Here is a 21,372-nt window from a genome sequence, read left to right as displayed (position 1 = left end):
CAGAGCCCTGATTATTAGTTTGTTTGTTTTCTACAATTAGTCATTTGATGCCCCGAACCTATGGTTTCAGTACGTTGTTTAATTGATCAAAAATCAGAATGTTTGAATCACACGTGTTGCTGGAACTTTAAACTGACCTTGTGTTCAAGTGCAGTCTTTCCATACTGTGTAGGTCAAGACTATAAATAAACTTGATGTTGGGATGTTGTTGTTTTTTGTATGCTCATTCCTTTTCCTACGGGAGTCATTAAAGGCTTTATTTTGACTTTTTCTGAAGGAATATTAAACAGTGTTTAACAAGTATGTATACTGTATGACATACTAATATACTACTACTAATTTTTCTTCTCTTATAGCTTCTAGTTCTGTAGCTGGGGCAGTGGGTATGACTACCTCTGGTGAAAGTGAATCAGACGATTCTGAGATGGGGAGATTGCAAGGTACAAGCTAAGGCTCCTTATGTTCATTGCAACTGCAAATATCTAACAGCCTTTAGACTTCTGAAATGTTGAGATCTTTCTGTTAAGCTTTTTAAAGTTCTTCTACAATAACAAATACTTTCAGTAAAATGTGTTCCTCAACTAAAATTATGTTTCAGCACTTTTATATTGTTCCCCTCCACCTTGAGTTAACTCTGGCTGCTGATGGTTTATCAGCAGTTTTCATCCTCAGTAACAATCTATTCAAAGTAAATAAAAATAAAATAAATAGGCTGGAAATTTTATTGTAATTTAAACAACTTTATTTTTGTATTTGTAAAATCCACCTACTGTACTCTTAGAAAGCACAGCTTTTCAGAAAACTTTACTCTTTTATAGTTTAGTGTTTTCATCTGCTGGATACCTGATACTTTTCTCCTTTAAGTATTTACCACTTTATAGACATCTCGTGTGGCAGCATGATGTTCATACATTTTTAAATTACTGTTTTCTTTAGAAAGATAGAGAGAATTCAACACTTTTTTTCATTTTAGTGGATACCATTTACGGGTGCCCAAACTTCCATTTTCAGTTGTGAAAAAGAGTGGATTTCCTGGAATTTATCTGGCTTAACCAGATAATTGTTAGTTAGCTTGGATAGGCAGTATTTTTATTGTAAACCATTAAATACATTTCAGGGATTTGTGTAGTAATAGTGCATTTAGAAGCGGAAACTCCTATATGTCATTACTATCAGAGCAGTCCGGCCAGAGAGAGGAGAAGGAGAGGAGCTGCTTGGCAGCCATTTTGAGACCGTGTGCTTGAGACCGTGTGCTCATTGCTGAAGGGGAGGAGCTTCTGTGAGTCACATCTGTGAGTCACAAGGGGGCGGAGCTAGCAGACTAGCTTTATATACCAACTTCTAGAGCCTTCCAGAGCAGTCCGGCCACAGAGAGGAGAAGGAGAGGAGCTGCTTGGCAGCCATTTTGAGACCGTGTGCTTGAGACCGTGTGCTCGTTGCTGAAGGGGAGGAGCTTCTGTGAGTCACATCTGTGAGTCACAAGGGGCGGAGCTAGCAGACTAGCTTTATATACCAACTTCCAGAGCTTTTAGTTTTAGTTTTAGTTTTCTTTAACTCAACAACTCTACTCAAGTGGCATCAGGTTAGAATCAGATATTGAAATAGAACCTTGCCTTTAAGTATCAGATAGCAGCCAGGACATTCTTTTAAAGTAGTATTCCCAGTAGATTGACTGTTATAGTCATTACTAAAGACTTTGCAGTATGGACAACGAGGGATCTGCTGTAGTCACCTGCAACTCTTGTGGGATGTTTCTCTTCTTGCCTACAGAAGTCGAGAACTTCACATGCACCAAGTGCAAGTTGGTAGCACTCTTGGAGGAGAAAGTGCAGCAGCTGGAGTCAAGAGTAGCTACACTTCAGCATATTAGGGAACAAGAGGATTTCCTGGACACAATAGAACTAACGATCTTGGATGAGTACCATTCAGAGGAAGCTCCTAGGGTGGAAGAGGACACTTGCCATACACAGGAGGCAGACAGCTGGAGGAATGTCACAAAGAGAAGTAAGCCAAGAAGGGATTGTTCTGGGAGCTTGCAGCTAGAGAATCGATTCGAAGCTCTTTCCCTTATCAAGGAGGATGAAGAAGAGCAGCATGATCAAACTTCAGGGACAGAGCAGGGGAGCCTGAGAGTCCCACCCGAGGGAACAGTCGCTGCTAAGCCTCGGAGGAGGCGTGTGGTCGTAGTGGGGGACTCCTTGCTGAGGGGTACAGAAGCAGTGATATGTAGGCCTGACAAGATGTCTCAAGAGGTGTGTTGTCTTCCAGGTGCAAAGATCCGTGATGTGACAGAGAGGCTGACAAGACTGGTCAAGCCTACTGACCAATACCCCTTCCTTTTGGTCCACGTGGGAACTAATGATACTGCAAGACACAGCCTTCAGAACATCAAAAGGGATTACGAGGCGCTTGGTAGGAAGCTGAAAGGAATGGATGTACAGGTTGTCATCTCGTCTCTTCTGCCAGTTCAAGGGCATGGTCCAAGAAGGGAGAGGAAAATAGCGGATGTGAACAACTGGCTTCGCAGATGGTGCCGCCGAGAAGGATTTGGATTCTTCGATCATGGGTTGCGGTTCCACGAGGAGGGACTTCTTGCAACAGACGGGTTGCATCTCACGCCAGTTGGAAGAAATGTTTTTGCCAACAGTCTCAAGAACTTGATCAGGAGGGCTTTAAACTGAGTTCCGAGGGGAAGGGAGACAATATTAAGGAAGGCGAAAGGGATGGCGAAAATAGTCAAACTGACATAGAGGAAACAAGAAAAAAAGTGCAAGGACCCAACAGTTGGAGGCAAAAAAACTTGCACAGGCAGCAAGTAAAAGGGAACCATGGTCTGCGATGTCTCTACACTAATGCACAGAGCATGGGAAATAAGCAAGATGAACTCGAACTCCTAGTACAACAAAGCAAATATGATATAATAGGCATCACTGAAACCTGGTGGGATGAGTCTCATGATTGGAATGTGGAAATAGAGGGGTATAACCTTTTTAAGAGAAATAGGCCAAACAAGAAAGGAGGAGGAATAGCACTATATGTCAGAGATATTTACACCAGTGAAGAGATCCAGGACATCAATCATGGAAGCCAGGTGGAGAGCATCTGGGTAAAAATTAAAGGGGAGGGAAACAACAAGGATGTTACGGTGGGAGTCTACTACAGACCCCCAAGTCAGACTGAGGAATTGGATGATATCTTTCTAGAACAGATGACCACACAGTCAGAAAAGAGAGATGTAGTAGTGATGGGCGACTTCAACTATCCTGATATTTGTTGGAAGTCAAACTCAGCAAAATCCTCAAGGCCTAGGAAATTCCTCACTTGCCTGGAAGACAATTTCATGGTCCAAAAGGTGGAAGAGGCAACAAGGGGGTCAGCTATTTTAGATCTGATCCTAACCAACAAGGATGACTTGGTTAATGGGGTGCAAGTGGTGGGATCATTAGGTGGAAGTGACCATGTTCTCCTGGAGTTTGTAATACAGTGGAAAGGAGAAGCCAGGCATAGTCAGACACGCATCCTAGACTTTAGGAGAGTGGATTTCAGTAAACTTAGAGAAGTATTGAGGGCAAATCCATGGTCAGAAATACTAAAAGATAAAGGAGTTCAGGACGGATGGGACTTTCTCAAATGGGAGATACTGAAGGCACAATTTCAAACAGTTCCAGTGAGAAAGAAAAACGGGAGGTGTCTCAAGAAACCAGGATGGATGACTAAGGAACTTTCAACCGAGCTAAGATTGAAACGGAACATGTATAAGAAATGGAAAAAGGGGGAAATCACAAAAAAGGAATTCAAAGAAATAGCAGGCATGTGCAGGGGTAAAGTCAGAAAAGCTAAAGCGCAGAATGAACTCAGGCTTGCTAGAGAGGTTAAGAACAATAAAAAGGGCTTTTTTGGATATGTCCGCAGCAAAAGGAAGAAGAAGGAAACGGTAGGGCCACTGCGTGGAGAAGATGGCAAAATGCTAACAGAAGACAGAGAAAAGGCAGAATTACTCAACACCTTCTTTGCCTGAGTCTTCTCAGAAAAGGCAAAGGGTGCTCAACCTGAGGATAATGGAACAGAGGACAGAATAGAGGAATTTCAGCTCAGAATAAGTAAAGAGATAGTAGAGGAATACCTTATTAATCTAAATGAATTTAAGTCTCCGGGACCAGATGAACTCCATCCAAGGGTATTAAAAGAACTGGCAAATGTAATATCGGAGCCATTGGCAATAATCTTTGAAAACTCCTGGAAAACAGGAGAAATCCCAGCAGACTGGCGGAGGGCAAACGTTGTCCCCATCTTCAAAAAGGGGAAAAAAGAGGATCCCAACAATTATCGTCCAGTTAGTCTGACATCAGTACTAGGAAAGATTCTGGAGCAGATCATTAAACAGAGAGTCTGTGAACATCTAGAAGGCAATGCCATAATCACAAAAAGTCAACATGGGTTTCAGAGAAACAAGTCATGCCAGACAAACCTAATCTCTTTCTTTGATAAAATTACCAGCTTGGTAGATGAAGGAAATGCTGTGGATATAGTATATCTTGATTTCAGTAAGGCCTTTGACAAAGTTCCCCATGACATTCTTGCAAACAAGCTTGTAAAATGTGGGCTAGACAAAGGAACTGTTAAATGGATCTGTAATTGGTTGACCGGCCGAACCCAAAGGCTGCTCAACAATGGCTCCTTTTTCATCCTGGAAAGAAGTGACCAGTGGGGTCCCACAGGGCTCTGTCCTGGGCCCAGTGCTATTCAACATCTTTATCAATGACCTGGATGACAGATTGGGAGCATACTTATCAAATTTGCAGATGATACCAAATTAGGGGGAATAGCTAATACCCCAGAGGACAGGATCAAGATTCAAAATGACCTGAATAGACTAGAAAGCTGGGCCAAAGCTAACAAAATGAAATTCAACACGGAGAAATGTAAGGTATTGCACTTAGGGCGGAAAAATAAAATGCACAGATATAGGATGAGTGACACCTGGCTGAATGAAACTACGTGTGAAAGGGATCTAGGAGTCCAAGTAGACCACAAGTTGAACATGAGTGAACAGTGTGATGCGGCAGCTAAAAAGGCCAATGCTATTTTAGGCTGCATCAATAGAAGTATAGTGTCTAGATCAAGAGAAGTAATAGTGGCACTGTATTCTGCTTTGGTCAGGTCCCACCTAGAATATTGTGTCCAGTTCTGGGCGCCACAATTCAGAAAGGACATTGAGAAACTGGAGCGTGTCCAAAGGAGGGCGACAAAAATGGTGAAGGGTCTGGAAACCATGCCCTATGAGGAACGACTTAGGGAGCTGGGGATGTTTAGCCTGGAGAAAAGAAGGTTAAGTGGTGATATGATCGCCCTGTTTAAATATTTGAAGGGATGTCATATTGAAGAGGGAGCAAGCTTGTTTTCTGCTGCTCCAGAGAACAGGACCCGGAACAATGGATGCAAGCTACAGGAGAAGAGATTCCATCTGAACATTAGGAGGAACTTCCTGACAGTGAGGGCTGTTCGACAGTGGAATGCACTCCCTCGGAGGGTGATAGAGTCTCCTTCCTTGGAGATCTTTAAGCAGAGGCTGGATGGCCATCTGTCAGGGATGCTTTGATTTGGATTTCCTGCATGGCAGGGGGTTGGACTGGATGGCCCTAGTGGTCTCTTCCAACTCTATGATTCTATGATTCTATGATCAGCACCTATCTACAGCCCAGATAATAAAAAGGGTTAAGTTCTGAGACTAATAAAATTTGTTGTAAGCCTAAGTTCTGCAAAAATGAAATGAATCCTACACTTAAATCTGAATGAGAATTTGTTGTGGTGAAATTGTGTAACATAAGATTTAATCACTGAATAATGTGTGTTCTGAAACTGAAAGTGCCTATTATCTGAATTATAGGTTTTAATGTTGAGTGTGAATTTCACACAGATATATTAACTTGTTTTCTCTAGCTCTGCTGGAAGCTAGGGGACTTCCTCCACATCTGTTTGGTCCTCTTGGTCCTCGAATGTCGCAGCTATTCCATCGGACAATTGGAAGTGGAGCTAGTAAGTAAACTAAGTTGCATGCTTTAGAATCTCAGTAATTCAGACTCCCACTCTCGTGAAACCACCATTTTTTAGGGTTGCTTTTAAATATTAAATTCATAGAGAAATCACTTCTTTTGCCAGTAATCACATCTTGTTCCAGCAACCTGACAAATGACTTGGTCAAACGTAGCCTTCAGGTTTACAGTCTTGCTCATGATTACTTGATTTAATTTATTACTATGTTCCGAACAGGATATATAACAAGTCTTTTATTCTTTAAAGAAAACTATTTCTTTCTAATAGTAGGTGACACTGAACATCAAATAATATTCTTGCAGTGATTGTTATTCCATTTGAGCAGTCATACACATTTTTAAAACGTTTCTGAAAATGTAGTAAAACCTGAAGAATTAGCAAACCTTGTCTGTATATCTTGTCCTCAGAACTTTAGTTGATGGCTCTTTTTAGCAAGTGACATGTGATTTCAACAGGCACCAACACGTGACTTATGCACATTCCAATTTATATCATGTTTTTTTAAATATTTACCAGTAATCTACTGTTCTTGTGCAGCTCAGAAGCACAGTTGTTCACCTTGATAAAAAAAGAATATTTCTGTTTTGCAGTATTAAGATATCATCCTGGTTCTTATCAAAACTTGTGGAGAACAATTCTGACTGCTTAATCTTAATCAGTTTTCAGTATCGTGACACAGTAATATAGTATAATGAAAAGGCACAGTTACACAATTCTGTAGTAGGAAACTATACTTGATACAGGCTATTATCCTCCAGGGATGCATCTGCCACTTGGCACTACTTAATCACCAGAAGGTCTGAAATGTAGAATATTAGCATTGGATCATGTGATCAGGAGTGAAAAGACGTTGCACACTAGATTGTGGTTACTCACATTTGCAGTCTAATTTTAAAGAGTAATGTGATTAATGAAATGCACCAGATCTTCCAGCCTGGTGGTGTTTGTTTCCATCTTCTGTATTAAGATGGAATCAGTCTGCAATTCCTGTTTTATATTGTAGTGCATCTTTTTAGTGAAGTATTGTCAAATACTGCTGGTGTATTTGACAAGTGCCCTGTAATGTTTACAGAGTGATAGAAATGCATATATAAATACAGGGTTCTTGGTCCTCTGTGTTCAGCTTTATGATGGGCACTAATGAAAACATACTATTTGTCTTGATTAGCTTCTGATCAGACATTCATGTTACAGAATGTAAAAGACCTAAGCTTTTAAAATGCCCTGTTTTTACAGGTTCTAAAGCTCAGCAACTTCTACAGGGTCTCCAGGCTACTGATGAAAGTCAACAATTACAGTCTGTGATAGAAATGTGTCAGCTGTTGGTTATGGGAAATGAAGAAACCTTGGGAGGATTTCCAGTAAAGAGTGTTGTGCCAGCTCTGGTGAGGGTCAATATTCATGTACTTGTTTGAGCAGCCTGCCCTGTCCACTATGTTGTCATGAAGAATTAAATGATTCACTAGTTGCATTGCATCTATAAATGTGTTGGAGCAAGGTTTCATAAATGTGCTGAGCACAAAGAAAAATATTGTATATACTCATAAGTATATTGTATATAAGTCCAGGAATTTTAGTCAAATAATTGACCCAAAAAACCTGAGTTGACTTATCCACAGGTCAATTTAAATCTGTACTTTAACTCTTATTTATAAAAAGGAACCATCCCCTGATGAAAGGCAACAGTGCAGTCTATTCTGGTAGCACTCTTCCCCTCCCCTCCATTCTCTTTCATCCAGCCAGCCTTCAGTATGACCACAGACAGTTATGACTGCTGGGATTTTGTAAGATTTTTATGGCATTGTCTTCCTTTTCTTCATCCTTTAGATCCTTTGTTACATAGCCCTCAGTTTTACCCTCAACTAATTGACGGGTCACATCAAAATCCATTATGTCAGCCCCAAAACCTGCCCTCAACTTATATATATATTTCTTCTTTGTGGTCTCTGCGAATCATACAAATGGGTTGTACTGCGCCTGTGCAGTGCTGCTTGGAAACTTCTGGAATCACTGGACAAAGTTAACTTTCCAACGTTTTGGCGGTAGCCCCACCCATCCCTTATAAGTCCCCTGTCTTCCCACTCTTTCCCCAGTTCCTTCTTTCCGCCGCGTTAGCTGTGTAGGAACTTCGCTATAAATAATAAATAATAAAAGATTTATTTATATACCGCCCTTCGAAACATCAGGGCGGTTTACAACAATATACAACAGTATATATATGGAATCCGCTTGTTATTTTCTGAAAATCTTGACCTCGGCTTTTTTGACCATTCTTGATCTGGAAACCCAACCCCCCCCCCCCCCCATGTATTGTTGATCAATATATACGTTCTTCGACTTCAATTTGGATTTGATACGGCTTACGATGTCTCCGGCTCCGTTCAAAAAGTGCGATGTGTGTGGTGGTAAGATCCCTGGACAGGATCCCCACTCTTCATGCCTTCTCCGCCTCGGTGAGGGTCACAACACCAAGACTTGTGCCCTCTGCGAGTCTTTGACTCCCCAGGCCAGAAAGAATGACGACTCGCACCTTAAGGCTGCCTTGTACCAATAGGCTCTCTTGCCTCTGTCAGCCTCCCGCTCCGCTTCTGCACCTGCTTTTTCGGAGAAGATACCTACGACTTCTGTTTCTGTGGCCCAGAGCTCCTTCACTGGGCCAAGTGCCACCGCCATTTCTGTCCCTGGAAGGGATGTTTCTGTGGCCCAAAGCTCCTCCACTGAGCCAAGTGCCACCGTCGTTTCTGTCCCTGGAAGGGATGTTTCTGTGGCCTAGAGCTCCTCCACTGAGCCGTTTCTGTCCCTGAAAGGGATGTTGGGTCTGAAGGAGCATTCCAGATGAAGTCCATGTCTAAGTCCTCCAAAAAGGACAAGACTAAACACAAGAACTCGAGCTCCAGGAAGGATTCGACCCATGATAAGTATTCGAGCTCCCTAAGGGAATAGAGCTCTAAATTCTCCTTGAAAAAGAGGCCTTTGGATTCAGGAGAAGGTTCTCCTCATGGCTCTTCTCCAAGAAGTCATGCACCAAGACTCCTGATGGCGCTCGTTTGGGCTCTTCGGTACCCAGACGGAACTCGTCGGTAAGGGTCGAACATGAATTTCTCCAGGCCCGTCGAACACCGGTTTTGGCTTCGGTTTCCTCCCTGCCTGCTATGTTGGCCTTCCACCGAATCTGAGACAAAGGGGTTGGTGCTGCCATTCTGCCAGCCATGTCACCCCATGGAGGCTGTTCCCAAAGTCGTCGGTCTCCCACACTGGTTCCTCGAGTTCAATTCCACCAGGCAGAGATTAACTAGCCTCCTCATTTCCTTCAACAGGAAGATTCCGACTACTTCTACGACAGCGAGACGGACAAGTATTATGTCTCTGTTAGGCACGATACCGTCTGTCGTTGCTTGGACCAGAAATCCACTGTTCTACCAGTGACAAGATCCACTTTACCACCAACGGCTTCGGTACCCTCTGCTATCTCGGTACCGAGATCTCTTTCCATTGTGGCCGCTGCTACCCAGGTGTTACCCTTGTCTTCTTAAGCGGTGATGGATGAGGATGTCTTGGAATCGGACCATGATGTGTTCCTGCATGAAGGCTCTTGTGCGTCACACGCTGACTCGGGCTCCTTGGATGAGGCCGCCCAGCATTCCCCTCAGGAGCTTTTTCAACCAGGTGCTTCGTCTTCCACCGATAACATCTGTACCTTTGTGGAGCACATCGTTAAGATGGCTAACACGTTAGACCTGCAGATCACTCACATGGAGGATGACGCTGCCGACCCTATTGAAAGGCGGGTCCACGGCAAGGTTCCGGCGCCAGCTTCCATCCCACTACTGCCTTCATTGGAAAGGATAGCCAAACGTTCTTGGGACGCACTGGCGTCTGTGGCGCCCATGACCAGGAAGATTGAATCCTTATATAGGATTTCTCCACCCAATCTTCTTGGTTGTTTGCCCATCCCAAGCAGAACTCTGCTATTGTCGAAGGGTCTTAGCAGTCCTTCACGCCGAAGACTTCCACGTCACCCACTAACCGGGAGGCTAAAAAAATTGATGGCCTGGCGAAGAAAGCCTATGCCTCTTCTGTTTTTGGACTCAGAGTGGCAAATTACAATGCCTGTATGGGAGCATACATACAGTGTTTGATGGAAAGGATCTGCCCTGTCTTTCCGGATGTCCCAGATGACATTCAGGCCATCCTGACGGAGATCAGAGACGAGGGTCACTCTATTGGGAGCTGGCTAATAACTTCAGCCCGACACTCCACTGATTGCTCAGCCAAGTCTATGGTGGCTGCCATTGCTTTGAGAAGACACGTTTGGCTTCGTTCCTTGGATCTGAACCTGAACGCAAAGGCCACCATTGAGGACGTGCCATTCGACGACACAGGCCTGTTCAATCGTGAGACGGATGAGCGCCTCAGCTTCAAGTACCATATGAAGGCGGCTGCCAAGAAACACGGTATGTCCACGCCTTCTCAATCCTCTTTTCGGAAGTGTTTTGGAGGTCAGTGACAGTGGTATGGCCAGGGCCAGTGGCCTTTTCAACAAGACCGCCAATACCAGCAACAAGAGCACCAGAGGCAGCGCTACCCATCCCAGTCCTCTTCTTCTTCTGGCCACCACCAGCCCACTGCTCGGTACTGGAAGAATTACAGCAGACAGGATACCAAATAGGGCAAGAAGAGATCCTGAAGGGTTGTTGCGTGCTCTGTCGTCTCCTCCAGCAACTCCTTCCGTGACATTTTGAGGCTCTTCTCTGACACCTGGGCCACTGTGGCTTCCAGCTCTTGGGTCATTGACATTGTATGTAGGGGTTATGGCCTCTGGTTCAAAGAGCTCCCTCCAACTGGAGCTGTTGTTTCCACTCCTGAACTCCTATTTGGCCTATCGTCGATTCTGCATGGTAACTCTTACCAATATTTTGCCCTTATAACAGCAGGGCCTGTGGTTCGCGACGATTGACCTGAAGGATGCATACTTCCATGTGAGGATTTGGGAGAGTCGCCAGAGGTTCCTGTCCTTTGCCATTGGTTCCGACATGTACCAATACAATATCCTTTCCTTCGGCCTCTCCATAACTTCAAGAGTCTTCACCAAGGGTATTGCTACAGTGGTGGCTTACCTTCACCAGCAAGGTTCCAGAGTCTTCCTGTACTTGGACGACTGGTTCCTTGCAGCCCCCTCCAAGGAGAGTTACGGAGAGACGTCAGCTTCGCCTTGTTGCTCCTCTTGTCCCTTAGACTCCGGGTGAACTTGGAGAAGTCACATCTCACCCTAGTCAAACAGATCAGATTCATTAGCACCATCCTCAATTCCGAAGACTGCGTTGTCTGTCTCCCTCAGGACCATTTCAGGCTCTTTGCACTACGGTCAGGACTTGTCTCTCCCACAGACGAGGAAGGGCCAGTGATGTCCAAATAGCCCTGGGACACATGGCCTCCACAACGTTCGTGACTCCGTGGGCAAGGCTGCACTTTCGGCCCCTCCAGTCACGGTTCCTGTTGGCCTTCAATCCAGTGACGGACCCCTTTCCAAGTGGATCACAGTCCTGAGACCAGTTTCCCGCTCGCTCCACTGGTGGTTTGACTCCCAGAACGTTTGCATCAGCGTGCCTTTTTTGCCTCCTCAGCCTCAGCCCACCCTGACCACATGGAAGGTTGGGGTGCCCACACATCAGGCCTCTTCATCAAAGTCAAGTGGTCTCTGGATGAACAAGCTCTCCCCATCAGTTCTCTCGAGATGCTTGCTGTAGAAAAGGCACTGAGAGTTTTCAAGACAAATTCGTCCAACAAGGTAGTACTTCTTCTGACAGACAACACCTCAGTTATGTACTACCTCAACAAACAAGGGGGCACCAGGTCACAGACCTTGCTCGACATCATGCTCCGCATCTGGGAATGGTGCACTCTACGAAGCATTCTGCTTCAAACAATCCACTTGCCAGGAAAAGAGAACGACTTGGCTGACCAGCTCAGCAGGTCTTCTACTGCGTGCCATGAGTGGATGCTCCATCCTGAAACGGTTGACAACCTCTCAATCGGTGGGGAACTCCACAGGTCATTCTCTTTGCGACCACTCTCAACAGCCACTGTCCCCTGTTCTGCTTTCAAACACCCGACGACAACTCCCTTGGAGACGCGTTCGTCTTTACTTGCTCAGGAGACATGCCCTATGCTTTCCCTCCATTCCCACTGATCACCAGGGTGGTGTCCAAGATGACAACAGACCACTCGGATAGCATCCTGATCACCCCTTGGTGACTGAGACAACTGTGGTTCCCCTCCCTGCTCCACCTCTCCTGGGAGGTCTTTCTCTGGCTCGAGTTCCGTCCAGACCTTCTGACTCTCCCGGACGGCCGGGTTTGACAACCGGACATTGAGAATCTACCCATGGTGGCGTGGAGGCTCCGTCCCTGAACTCACTACCTCCCTCTGTGATCTTGGCTGCCCAGAAGCCAGCCATCAAAAAATCCTACGCTTCCAAATGGAAGAGATTTGCTGATTTTCTTTTGGCAAGAGACCTCTCTCCATCCCAGGTGTCGACATCGGTGGTGTTGGATTTCCTGATGACGCTTCTGGATTTGGGGCTGTGCCTCACCTCCATCAAGTGTTATCTTTCTGCCATCTGTTCTCATTACCAGTTTGATGGCAAACCTTTTTTTTTTTTCAGGGATCCTTTGGTGAAGAGTTTCCTCAAAGGTTGCAACAACCTCCATCCTCCAGTCTCGGTACTGACACCTGCTTGGAATCTGGATGCTGGGCTGTCTTGCTTGCAATCCAAGCCTTTCGAAACCATGGCCACAGGGACTAGAGGCTGCTAACCTGGAAGACAGCCTTCCTTGTGGCCATCACCTCTGCTCGCCGTGCCGGCAAACTCTGTGCCTTGCGGAGGGATCAGCCTTTCCTTAGATTCCATAAGGATAAGGTTGTCGTCATCCTTTCACATGTGTCAGGACATTGTTTTACCGACCAGGGCTTGAACCCGACCACCGATATTGAACGCCACTTGTACACCTTGGACGTTCAGAGGACTTTGGCCTTCTATTTGGTCAGAACTTTGGGTTCGAGCCGTTCCGAGAGACTGTTCCAGTGCTATTCGGAACCGAAAAACGGACTGCCTGTGACTGAGCAGAGACTTTCCAAATGGGTGGCTGGTACCATCCACCTCTGCTGCGAACTGTCAAGTAGACCTCTCACTGCCAGGGTTCGATCCCATGCAACTAGGGCAGTAGCGATATCCTCTGCTTTTTTGATTGGGGTCCCCTTGGAGGATGTCTGTAAAGCTGCTGTTTTGTTCCAGTCCTTGACTTTCAACAAACATTATAGGCTGGATACCAGGGCCAAACGAGACGCAGCTTTTGGGAGGGCAGTGTTGTTTTCAGGTTTACATTGATTTTGCACTGCATTTCTAAACACAGCTTTTTTTTGAACCTAACTTGTTGTCATGAAACTCCCTCCACCACTGACCTAAGCTTGTCAATCTAACCCATTTGTATGATTCGCAGAGACCACGAAGAAGGAGGACAGGTTGCTCCCCTGTGACGGTATTTCTTCGAGTGGTCATCTGCGAATACATACAAATCCCATCCATCTTCCCCTCAGTGTCCTGCTCTACATTGGCTCATTCTTATGTTGCTTACGCAACAAAAATTTTGGAACTGGGGAAAGAGCAGGAAGACAGGGATGGACGGGGCTACTTCCAAAAAGTTGCAACGTTAACTTTGCCCAGGGATTCCAGAAGTTTCTGAGCAGCACTGCGCAGGTGCAGTACAACCCATTTGTATGTATTCGCAGATGATCACTCGAAGAAATACCATCACAGGTGAGCAACCTGTATATATGGGGGCTTTTCATTTTCTAAAATACTTTTTGGAGCTTTACCTGGACATGGAAGCTATAGATTCAGATTGAGGAGCAAGGTGTTTGGTTGGCCCAAGTTGGCCAATAGATGGACTGAGCTGTTTTTGCAAGTACACAGGAGCTGATGATTGGTGAGATGTATTATGCTCCTAAGTAAATTGTAGTTACTTTACAGGAAAGTGTATAACCAGTGAGTTCAGTTGTTTTATTCTAGTCTTAAGTAATTAATGAACATATGGAATGGAAGATTTAGGGTTTGGTGCCAACACTGCTAGAAATTGTGGGAAATGTACATACTTGCCTTATATAGAATAATTGTACTGCAGGAGAATATGGTAACTGTTCTGTATGTTGTCTCTCATTTTCTCTTGATCTGTTAAAATTGGTTTATGATATGATAGTGTGTATGTATTATTTTCATTAGATGCATCAATGCATGTTAAATCAAACTCAATAGTCCAACTTTTGTAGTTGCATTTTTATACCAGTGTTGGGGAAAAAAATCATTGGCTGCAAGTTAGCTACTGGGTAAAATTGAGTGAGAGGGTTTTTTAAGTCCCAGTCTTTCTCGGATTTGAAGTATTTTAAAGGCAAAAATGGGGAAGTTTAGAGAGGCCAGAATCACCCCACCCAGACACCTTGAATAGGATGGATTATTTCAGCAACTGGAGTCTTGCCCCAATATTACTGGTTCCCCATCCACTGCTAGATAGGACTACTCCAGCTGGTCCTTGATTGGGGTGGTTTTTCTTTTCCGTCCTTGTGAAAGAAATGATAGCTGCTGATTCCCATAGAAGGGCAATATAGTAGTTCTCCAGCCAACTGCCTGCCTCTGTTTTGTACAGGTATTGCAATAAGAGCTCTCTTTGACTATCATTTTCTTTTCTTTCCAACCTCTACCTTCCATCCTCCAGTTAAAAAAAGTACAGGGGCTTCACTTGTCTGTTCTTCCACCTATCATATTTCCTTCATTTTCCTGCCAAACTCTTCCCTTTGGAACTCTCAGAAACCACAGCCACAGGAGTGACTAAGACTGAGAACATAATTCCTATCTGCCCTACCAACAGATTTAACCCATTTTCCTTGGACCTTTCCATGTGGACTGAGTGGTGAATTGCCTTAGAGAAGTACATCTTGCACTCAGCCTCAGAGTCATTAAGGGGCTTGTGGACACTTGAAGGAATAAGAGAATGGGGTTATTGATCACTGCTCCCCCCCCAACCTCTTATCAGTGAACTAAGCACTCCCTAAGCAGTTTACGTGTAAGCTAATTCTCCCCAACCTACTGAAGGATGCAAGGCTGAGTGTATCTTGGAGCCCCTGGGAACAAACTCACAACTTTGCGGCTATGAGTGGCTGCAGTGCAGGCATTTAACTACTGTGCCACCAGGGCTCCCTAAGGTACCAATTAAGGTACCAGTGATGAGATGCCAGATATCCTAGCCCAGCCTGTAGACCTGGACCTACCTGAAGGGTCAGAGGAGATCTTCAAACTGTCCAGCCACACGGCTGCCAGTCAGATGCAACTCCCCAATCACTTCATGGTAATAATTAACAAAAACAGGTTAAATTAGCTTCATCCAGGAATCCTGGTTCACAAGCTAGAAAGCTTTACATGAAAGTCATGACCAAATTCCAAATGCCTCCATTTCAGCCTTGGTTTCCTCTTCTGTCTTAAGTCAAAGACTAGGCGGACACCCTGAAAGCTCAGGAAGACAAGAAACCCCTTATGATTGCCATCAGGACATCCAGAGCCTTCCATATTATGGCTAGGACAGATAAACAGCCATATAGACAGGGAAAGGAAACTGCATCTGCAATCTATATATACAGTATGTAATTTGCATTCCTGGATGATTTTTCCTAGTGGCCTGACATGCATGTTGAACTGAGTGTTATAAAATAAAGAAATCACCTACTATAGCTGTTGGACCTGAATGTGCAAAACTGGAGTGGCCTTAGGAGTACAGTACTTACATGTTTCTCTTGTACTATCCAACCAGCCCCCCCCCCCCGAACATTATCCAAACTCCTCCACAGCTTAACAGAATGAGCATGGTATAATGTCACCTGTTTAAATAAAATCTGTTTTCTTATGGTGTGAAATCATTAATCTTTTAATTTTGTTTATAGATAACATTGCTGCAGATGGAGCACAACTTTGACATTGTAAGTATTTCACGCTCATTTTGTTAAATGCAGCTTCAGGTACTGTAAATCTTATAGTTATTCTTCATGGTCTCTGTGACTCAACACAAATGTCTTTCTTGCATCTGGTCAGTGCGTGCTTTGGAACCTTATAGATCAGTTGCATAAGTGTTTTTGCAGTAGCCTTGCCCACTCCCTACTCAGTATCTGGCATGCTTTCCACCTAAACCCTCAGTTCCTTTTTGTTTGCCATAGGAAGAGAGTCATTTCAGAGCCATCTCTGTTTTGTATCTGTGTACTCGTTTTGACTTGGTTTACAGTTTGACTTGGTTTTCCCCTTAACAGACTATGATATTTCTTTTGTGTTCTGTCTTATTCTTTTCAACTGGACTATCAAGTCCCTCTCCTCCCTCCCTCCCTCCCTCCCTGCCTCCCTGCTTACCTTCTCCTCATTGCCACCGCTGCCTCCTCCTCCTCTCCCACAGTGGCGGTGGTGAGGAGGCTGGGAGGCCAAGCCTCGTGCTCCTCGCCGCTGCCTCCACCGCCACGAAAGGCCGGTTGGTGCTGTTGGAGGCCAAGAGGCCTCCAGGCCGCCACCCGGCCCTTCCGCAGTGGTGGCAGCAGCGACGAGGAGAATGAAGCTTGACCTCATTCTCCTCGCTGCCGCCGCAGAAAATCCAGGTAGTGGCCTGGAGGGCTCTTGGCCTCCAACACCACCTGGCCTTTCCCACAGCGGTGGCGAGGAGGTCGAGGCGGACGTGCTGGAGGCCTTGACGGCCTCTGAGCTAGCGCTGCTGCTACGCCTCCTCACCACCTGGCCCTTCCGCGACAGTGAGGAGGCAGAGCAGCAGCGCCCGAGGCCTTCAAGGTCTCCAGCACTGCCACCTGGCCTCTTCACCACTTCGGCCTCCCTTGCCACCGCTGCTGGAAAAGCCGGGTGGTGCTGTTGGAGGCCAAGAGGCCTCCAGGCCGCCACCTGGCCCTTCTGCAGCAGTGGCGGCGGCAGCGAGGAGGAAGAGGCCTCTGGGGGAGAGGGAAAGAGGAGGGGAGGAGAGGAGAGGGACTTCTGTCCTCAATGGCAGCGCGTGTGCACGTGCGCTGCCATTAGGGACAACTTCTGGGTTTGCCATCCGCAAATGCCCAAATCCGCGCATGGCAAATCTGCGTATAAGGAGGGCTGACTGTAGGAGAATAATAATTGTAAATAAAGAGTTCAACCAAAAAACACCTTGCAAGGATATATGGTGCTGAGATAACCAATCCTTCTGTTTACTCCGGTGACTTCATGGTTGTCAATGTAAGGTGAATATCCCAGTAATTTTAATTCAATAAGAAGCCTGGCAATGCTAGCAGTGTCCCAGAGAACCAAGATAAGGAGAGCATGCCAAGATAAGTCACCTTGCGAAGATTACACTGTCATGGTACTTCCAAACTGTTGGTAATCAAGGTAGCAGTATATAAATGTTAGAAGAAGCACTGGTGGCATTGATGCAAGTAGCATTGATACTAATACTGGTAGCAGATGGCTACATCTGGAGTTTTGAGGCCATTTATACTCCTGTATAAGTCGACCTCATGTATAAGTCAAGGACAGTTTTTGGGGCGAAAATCATGGATTTTGATATGACCCATGGGTAAGTCAAGGGTCAAACAGTGGGGCATGTTACAAAAGATCTAAAGGGGGAAACAAAGCACCATGTCCCTCCCTACATCTTCCTCTCTAGACCTCTCCCAAGGGTCACAGTCTCAGCATGGAAAAGGGGAAACAAACCTCAGCACGCACGCGCGCGCGCGCGCGCGCACACACACACACCTTTATCAAAAGCATTCCCAATGCTTATGGCTTGCAAAATGGGGTAGAACCCCCCCCCTCGCTGCCTTCACCCCAGAATTCCCAGGGCTCATGGCTTGAAAAGGGGGGGGGGTAGAAACTCCCCCCTCTTCTCTTTACCCAGGATTCCAAAGGCTTATGGCTTGCAAAAGGGGGGTAGATACTCTTCTCACTCTCTTCTCTTTACCCAGGATTCCCAAGGCTAATGGCTTCCAAAAGGGGGGACAGACCTCTCTCTTTCTTTTCTTCACCGAGGATTTCCATGCTCATAGCTTGCAGAAGGGGGTCCAAGCCCGGGCATACTGTCTCTCCCTCTTGACTCAGCAGCTGCTTGTTAGCTCTGGCTGCGCGGGAAGGCTGAGGGATAACACACACACACACACACACACACACACACACACACACACGGAGAGGGAGGGTGAGAGGAGAGCATGCCAGGGACTCAAAATGGGGAGCTGTTACAAGATCCTTGGCTACAGAGGAAGGTAGGCACTTTTTGCAGAAAATTTATACATAGCATTAACATTGCCCCTATATAAGTCTACCCATGATTTTGGAGTCCTTTTTGGGGCATAAATTTCTCGACTTATAGTCGAGTATATATGGCAATCATCATCTTCAGTAATGCTATAACATTTCAATTCCAGATTACAATTCAGGAAGATATATATATATATAAAATTAACATACATTAACAGAAAAATATGCAATTATCACAAAGAAAACAACCAATATATCATTCCTTACACATATAAACTGCTTACCCATATTTTAGGCCAATTTCAGCATGCATATAACAAAATCCATGAGTATAAACTGATTGTAACTAGTAGTGCTAATATACGCTTACTTTGAAATACTCTGCAGGTGGCTTATTCATGTGTAACATTTCTTAAAGGAACATGTTTCAATTGAAATATTGTATCATTTTCTCATATCATTGTTCACTATATTCATATTACTGTATGTAATGGAATATCGTTATGCAATTCAGCCTGTTCTTAGGTCTTACATGTTGGGAGATTTAGTTTTGTTACAATACATTCACATTCCTTTAAGAACATTTGTACTTAGTGATATATAGTATACCTATTTCTTGGTTTTTCTCCTATTTTTGACCAGTTACTGTGTAAGCCTCCTGTTGTGTTGGTTTCCATAGGTTTTCATCTTTGCCAGACTTACTGGTTTATGGCATCTTCTGCATTTCTTCAAGCGCTGTTTCTCCTATGGGGGGGAAATATCAGAAAAGGATGGTCACAGAAAGTGCATCCTTTGTCTTGGTGAGGGTCGTAATGTTGGTACTTGTGCTCAATGCCAAGTTTTACCTTGCAGGGTCTGTTGAAATCATGTTTCTAGATTGAAAGCTGTCCCGTGGGAGAGCACTTTGAGAGCATCCGACACCACTAGTTAGAACAGAGTGCTCCATAAAACTTCTGTTACAGTTGCAACATCACAATCCCAGGTTCCATCTGGACATTTGTTGGTACCAACTGCATCGGGCTTTGATGCGGTTTGCATCAAAAAATTCATTGTTGGAGATGGGTTCTACCAAGCATCGTTCTGTAGAAAGACTGGTTTTTGAACTGGGTGCTAGGCTTTGATTGGTTTCACAAAAACCAGTAGCTTTTGAACCCATAAAAGAGACCATTTCTACTCAACGAGAGAGGCTCTATCAACCCCAAGAAAGTCTCTCAAATCCATTCTGGCTGTGAATTCCAGCCTCAAAAGGGCAACAAGAAACAAAAAGAAGAAAGTCAAACAAAGATGAACACATCCCATAACTACTTTGTCTGTGAAATCATCTGAACCTATGGCTCGACAAACTACTTTGGACTGAAGAAATAGTTGATCCCTCCCCACAAGTTAAGCAGCCTGTTTCTGTTGTTGCAACAGAGTGCAGACTTACTGCTCAGAGCAAACCTCTTCCGCCAGTACCATCTCTTCCCAGAATAAGACCTATACCGTTTTTGCTTGAGAAGTATTGGGCTTGTCAGCATTGTAGGGAGATTTCTACTTTAGCTTTGTCCAGATCTTTCAGTAGCTGATCCTCGGCCCCCTTATAGTCGGGTTCACAGTCCACCTATGGGTTCATTATGCTTTTTGGCACCTCATGATATTACAACAGAGAGGACTCTTTATGTTCGATCCTCAGGAGAGGTTTCCCATATTGATACTCCGAGCTTTCTCCTTCACCAGACTGTCAGTGTCATCAAGACTGAAAATACTATTGGTATTGTCAGTACCCAGAGGAGTTTTATTACCCCTCCTGACAACAAGGAGAGCCATCCTATTGCTCTGTCCTCCACCATGGTGATCTACATCTCATTCTCTTCTGAATGCCCTTTCTGCCACTTCCATGAGATCTTTGCCTAGTGTTCAGTCTCAATCCCATACAGCCTGCCTTCCAGTACTTTTCTGAAACTGATTTGAAAGCTAAGCCCTCTCATTTTGTTTTAGTGTTGGGCCATCACTATCCTTTATTGTGACTCTTCAAAAAAGTAAACAATTGTAGACTTCGCTGGAGGTTTCACCATCAGATGATTTTTCCACCTCCGCCTTGCATTCGTTAGTTGAATTCAGTCTCTCCTGAAGCCTGTTGAATGTGACCCTATCTTGCCAATGGACAATGTCAGGTCCTTCGCAGACCAAATACGGTGCATGGCTCACTTGCTTAGTTTACAGACCTAACAAGCCAAACCTGTCATTCAACACCCAGTATACCAGCACATACAGAACCAGGCCTCATCTTTGGGCTCTCTTTCCTTGCTACCTTACATTTTGCCTTTTGCCCAAAAATCATTGTCAGTACCTTTCTCTATTCTTTCTCCTTCAAATAAGATTGAATTGCTACATACATTTGTGGAGTTAGCCTCAGATTTGGTTGCCAGCACCCCATACCTAATTCAATAATTGTTGATGCTACTCAGTCTTGTTTGTTGTAAAAGTTACGCTCTGTACCAGCAGACGAGAAAGGAGAAGAGCTTATCATGCAAATTTTATTCTATATCAGCACTAATATTCTGAATTGCTAACTGTTGTACCTGCATGGGCACTTATCAGCAATTTTTGTGGGTCGGGGGGGGGGGGGGGGAATTCTAGCATTCCTGGGTAAGCTCTCAGAAGAAGATAAAACAGGCTGTTACTTTGTTGCATGCTTAGGTGTATTGGTTTGCTTCAACAGATTACTACTGCACACCATGCGGTAGATTGTGCTCTGTCACCATACTTGGTTGCTGTCCTCAGGATTATCACAGCAGGCATGGGCAACAATAGAAAATCTCCCGTTCATCAAAGGTGGCCTGTTTAGTTCTGCAACCAGTCAGAAGTTGGGGCATAATTATAAAATTATATTCATGGCAAAGAAACTTGACTTCCAGACATAATCACAACTTTTTCATTCACATTTCCACAGATTTTACCCTGGGGCTAGACATGCCTATACTCCTCATTCAGGCCATTAGCAGAATCAGTCCTCTCTTATGTCG

The 21,372-nt window shown here is 44.8% G+C and overlaps 1 protein-coding gene across 4 annotated transcripts in view; it reads left to right on the top strand.

Annotated features, from left to right (window-relative positions):
- The window catches only part of TRIP12 (thyroid hormone receptor interactor 12), a 140,520-nt gene that overhangs the window by 60,823 nt on the left and 58,325 nt on the right, over positions 1 to 21,372 (top strand). For all 4 annotated transcript variants that reach the window (XM_042457475.1, XM_042457473.1, XM_042457471.1 and 1 more), the window contains exons 7-10: positions 357 to 440; positions 5,941 to 6,036; positions 7,291 to 7,439; positions 16,042 to 16,077. In XM_042457475.1, coding sequence (XP_042313409.1) covers positions 357 to 440; positions 5,941 to 6,036; positions 7,291 to 7,439; positions 16,042 to 16,077 — 365 coding nt within the window. The remainder of the gene's footprint in view (positions 1 to 356; positions 441 to 5,940; positions 6,037 to 7,290; positions 7,440 to 16,041; positions 16,078 to 21,372) is intronic.

Source organism: Sceloporus undulatus, chromosome 3 (genome assembly GCF_019175285.1).
Source record: "Sceloporus undulatus isolate JIND9_A2432 ecotype Alabama chromosome 3, SceUnd_v1.1, whole genome shotgun sequence".
NCBI classification, from domain to species: Eukaryota; Metazoa; Chordata; class Lepidosauria; order Squamata; family Phrynosomatidae; genus Sceloporus; species Sceloporus undulatus.
The sequence above is the reverse complement of the archived record's forward strand: the minus strand, read 5'-3'. Positions and strand labels throughout refer to the sequence as shown.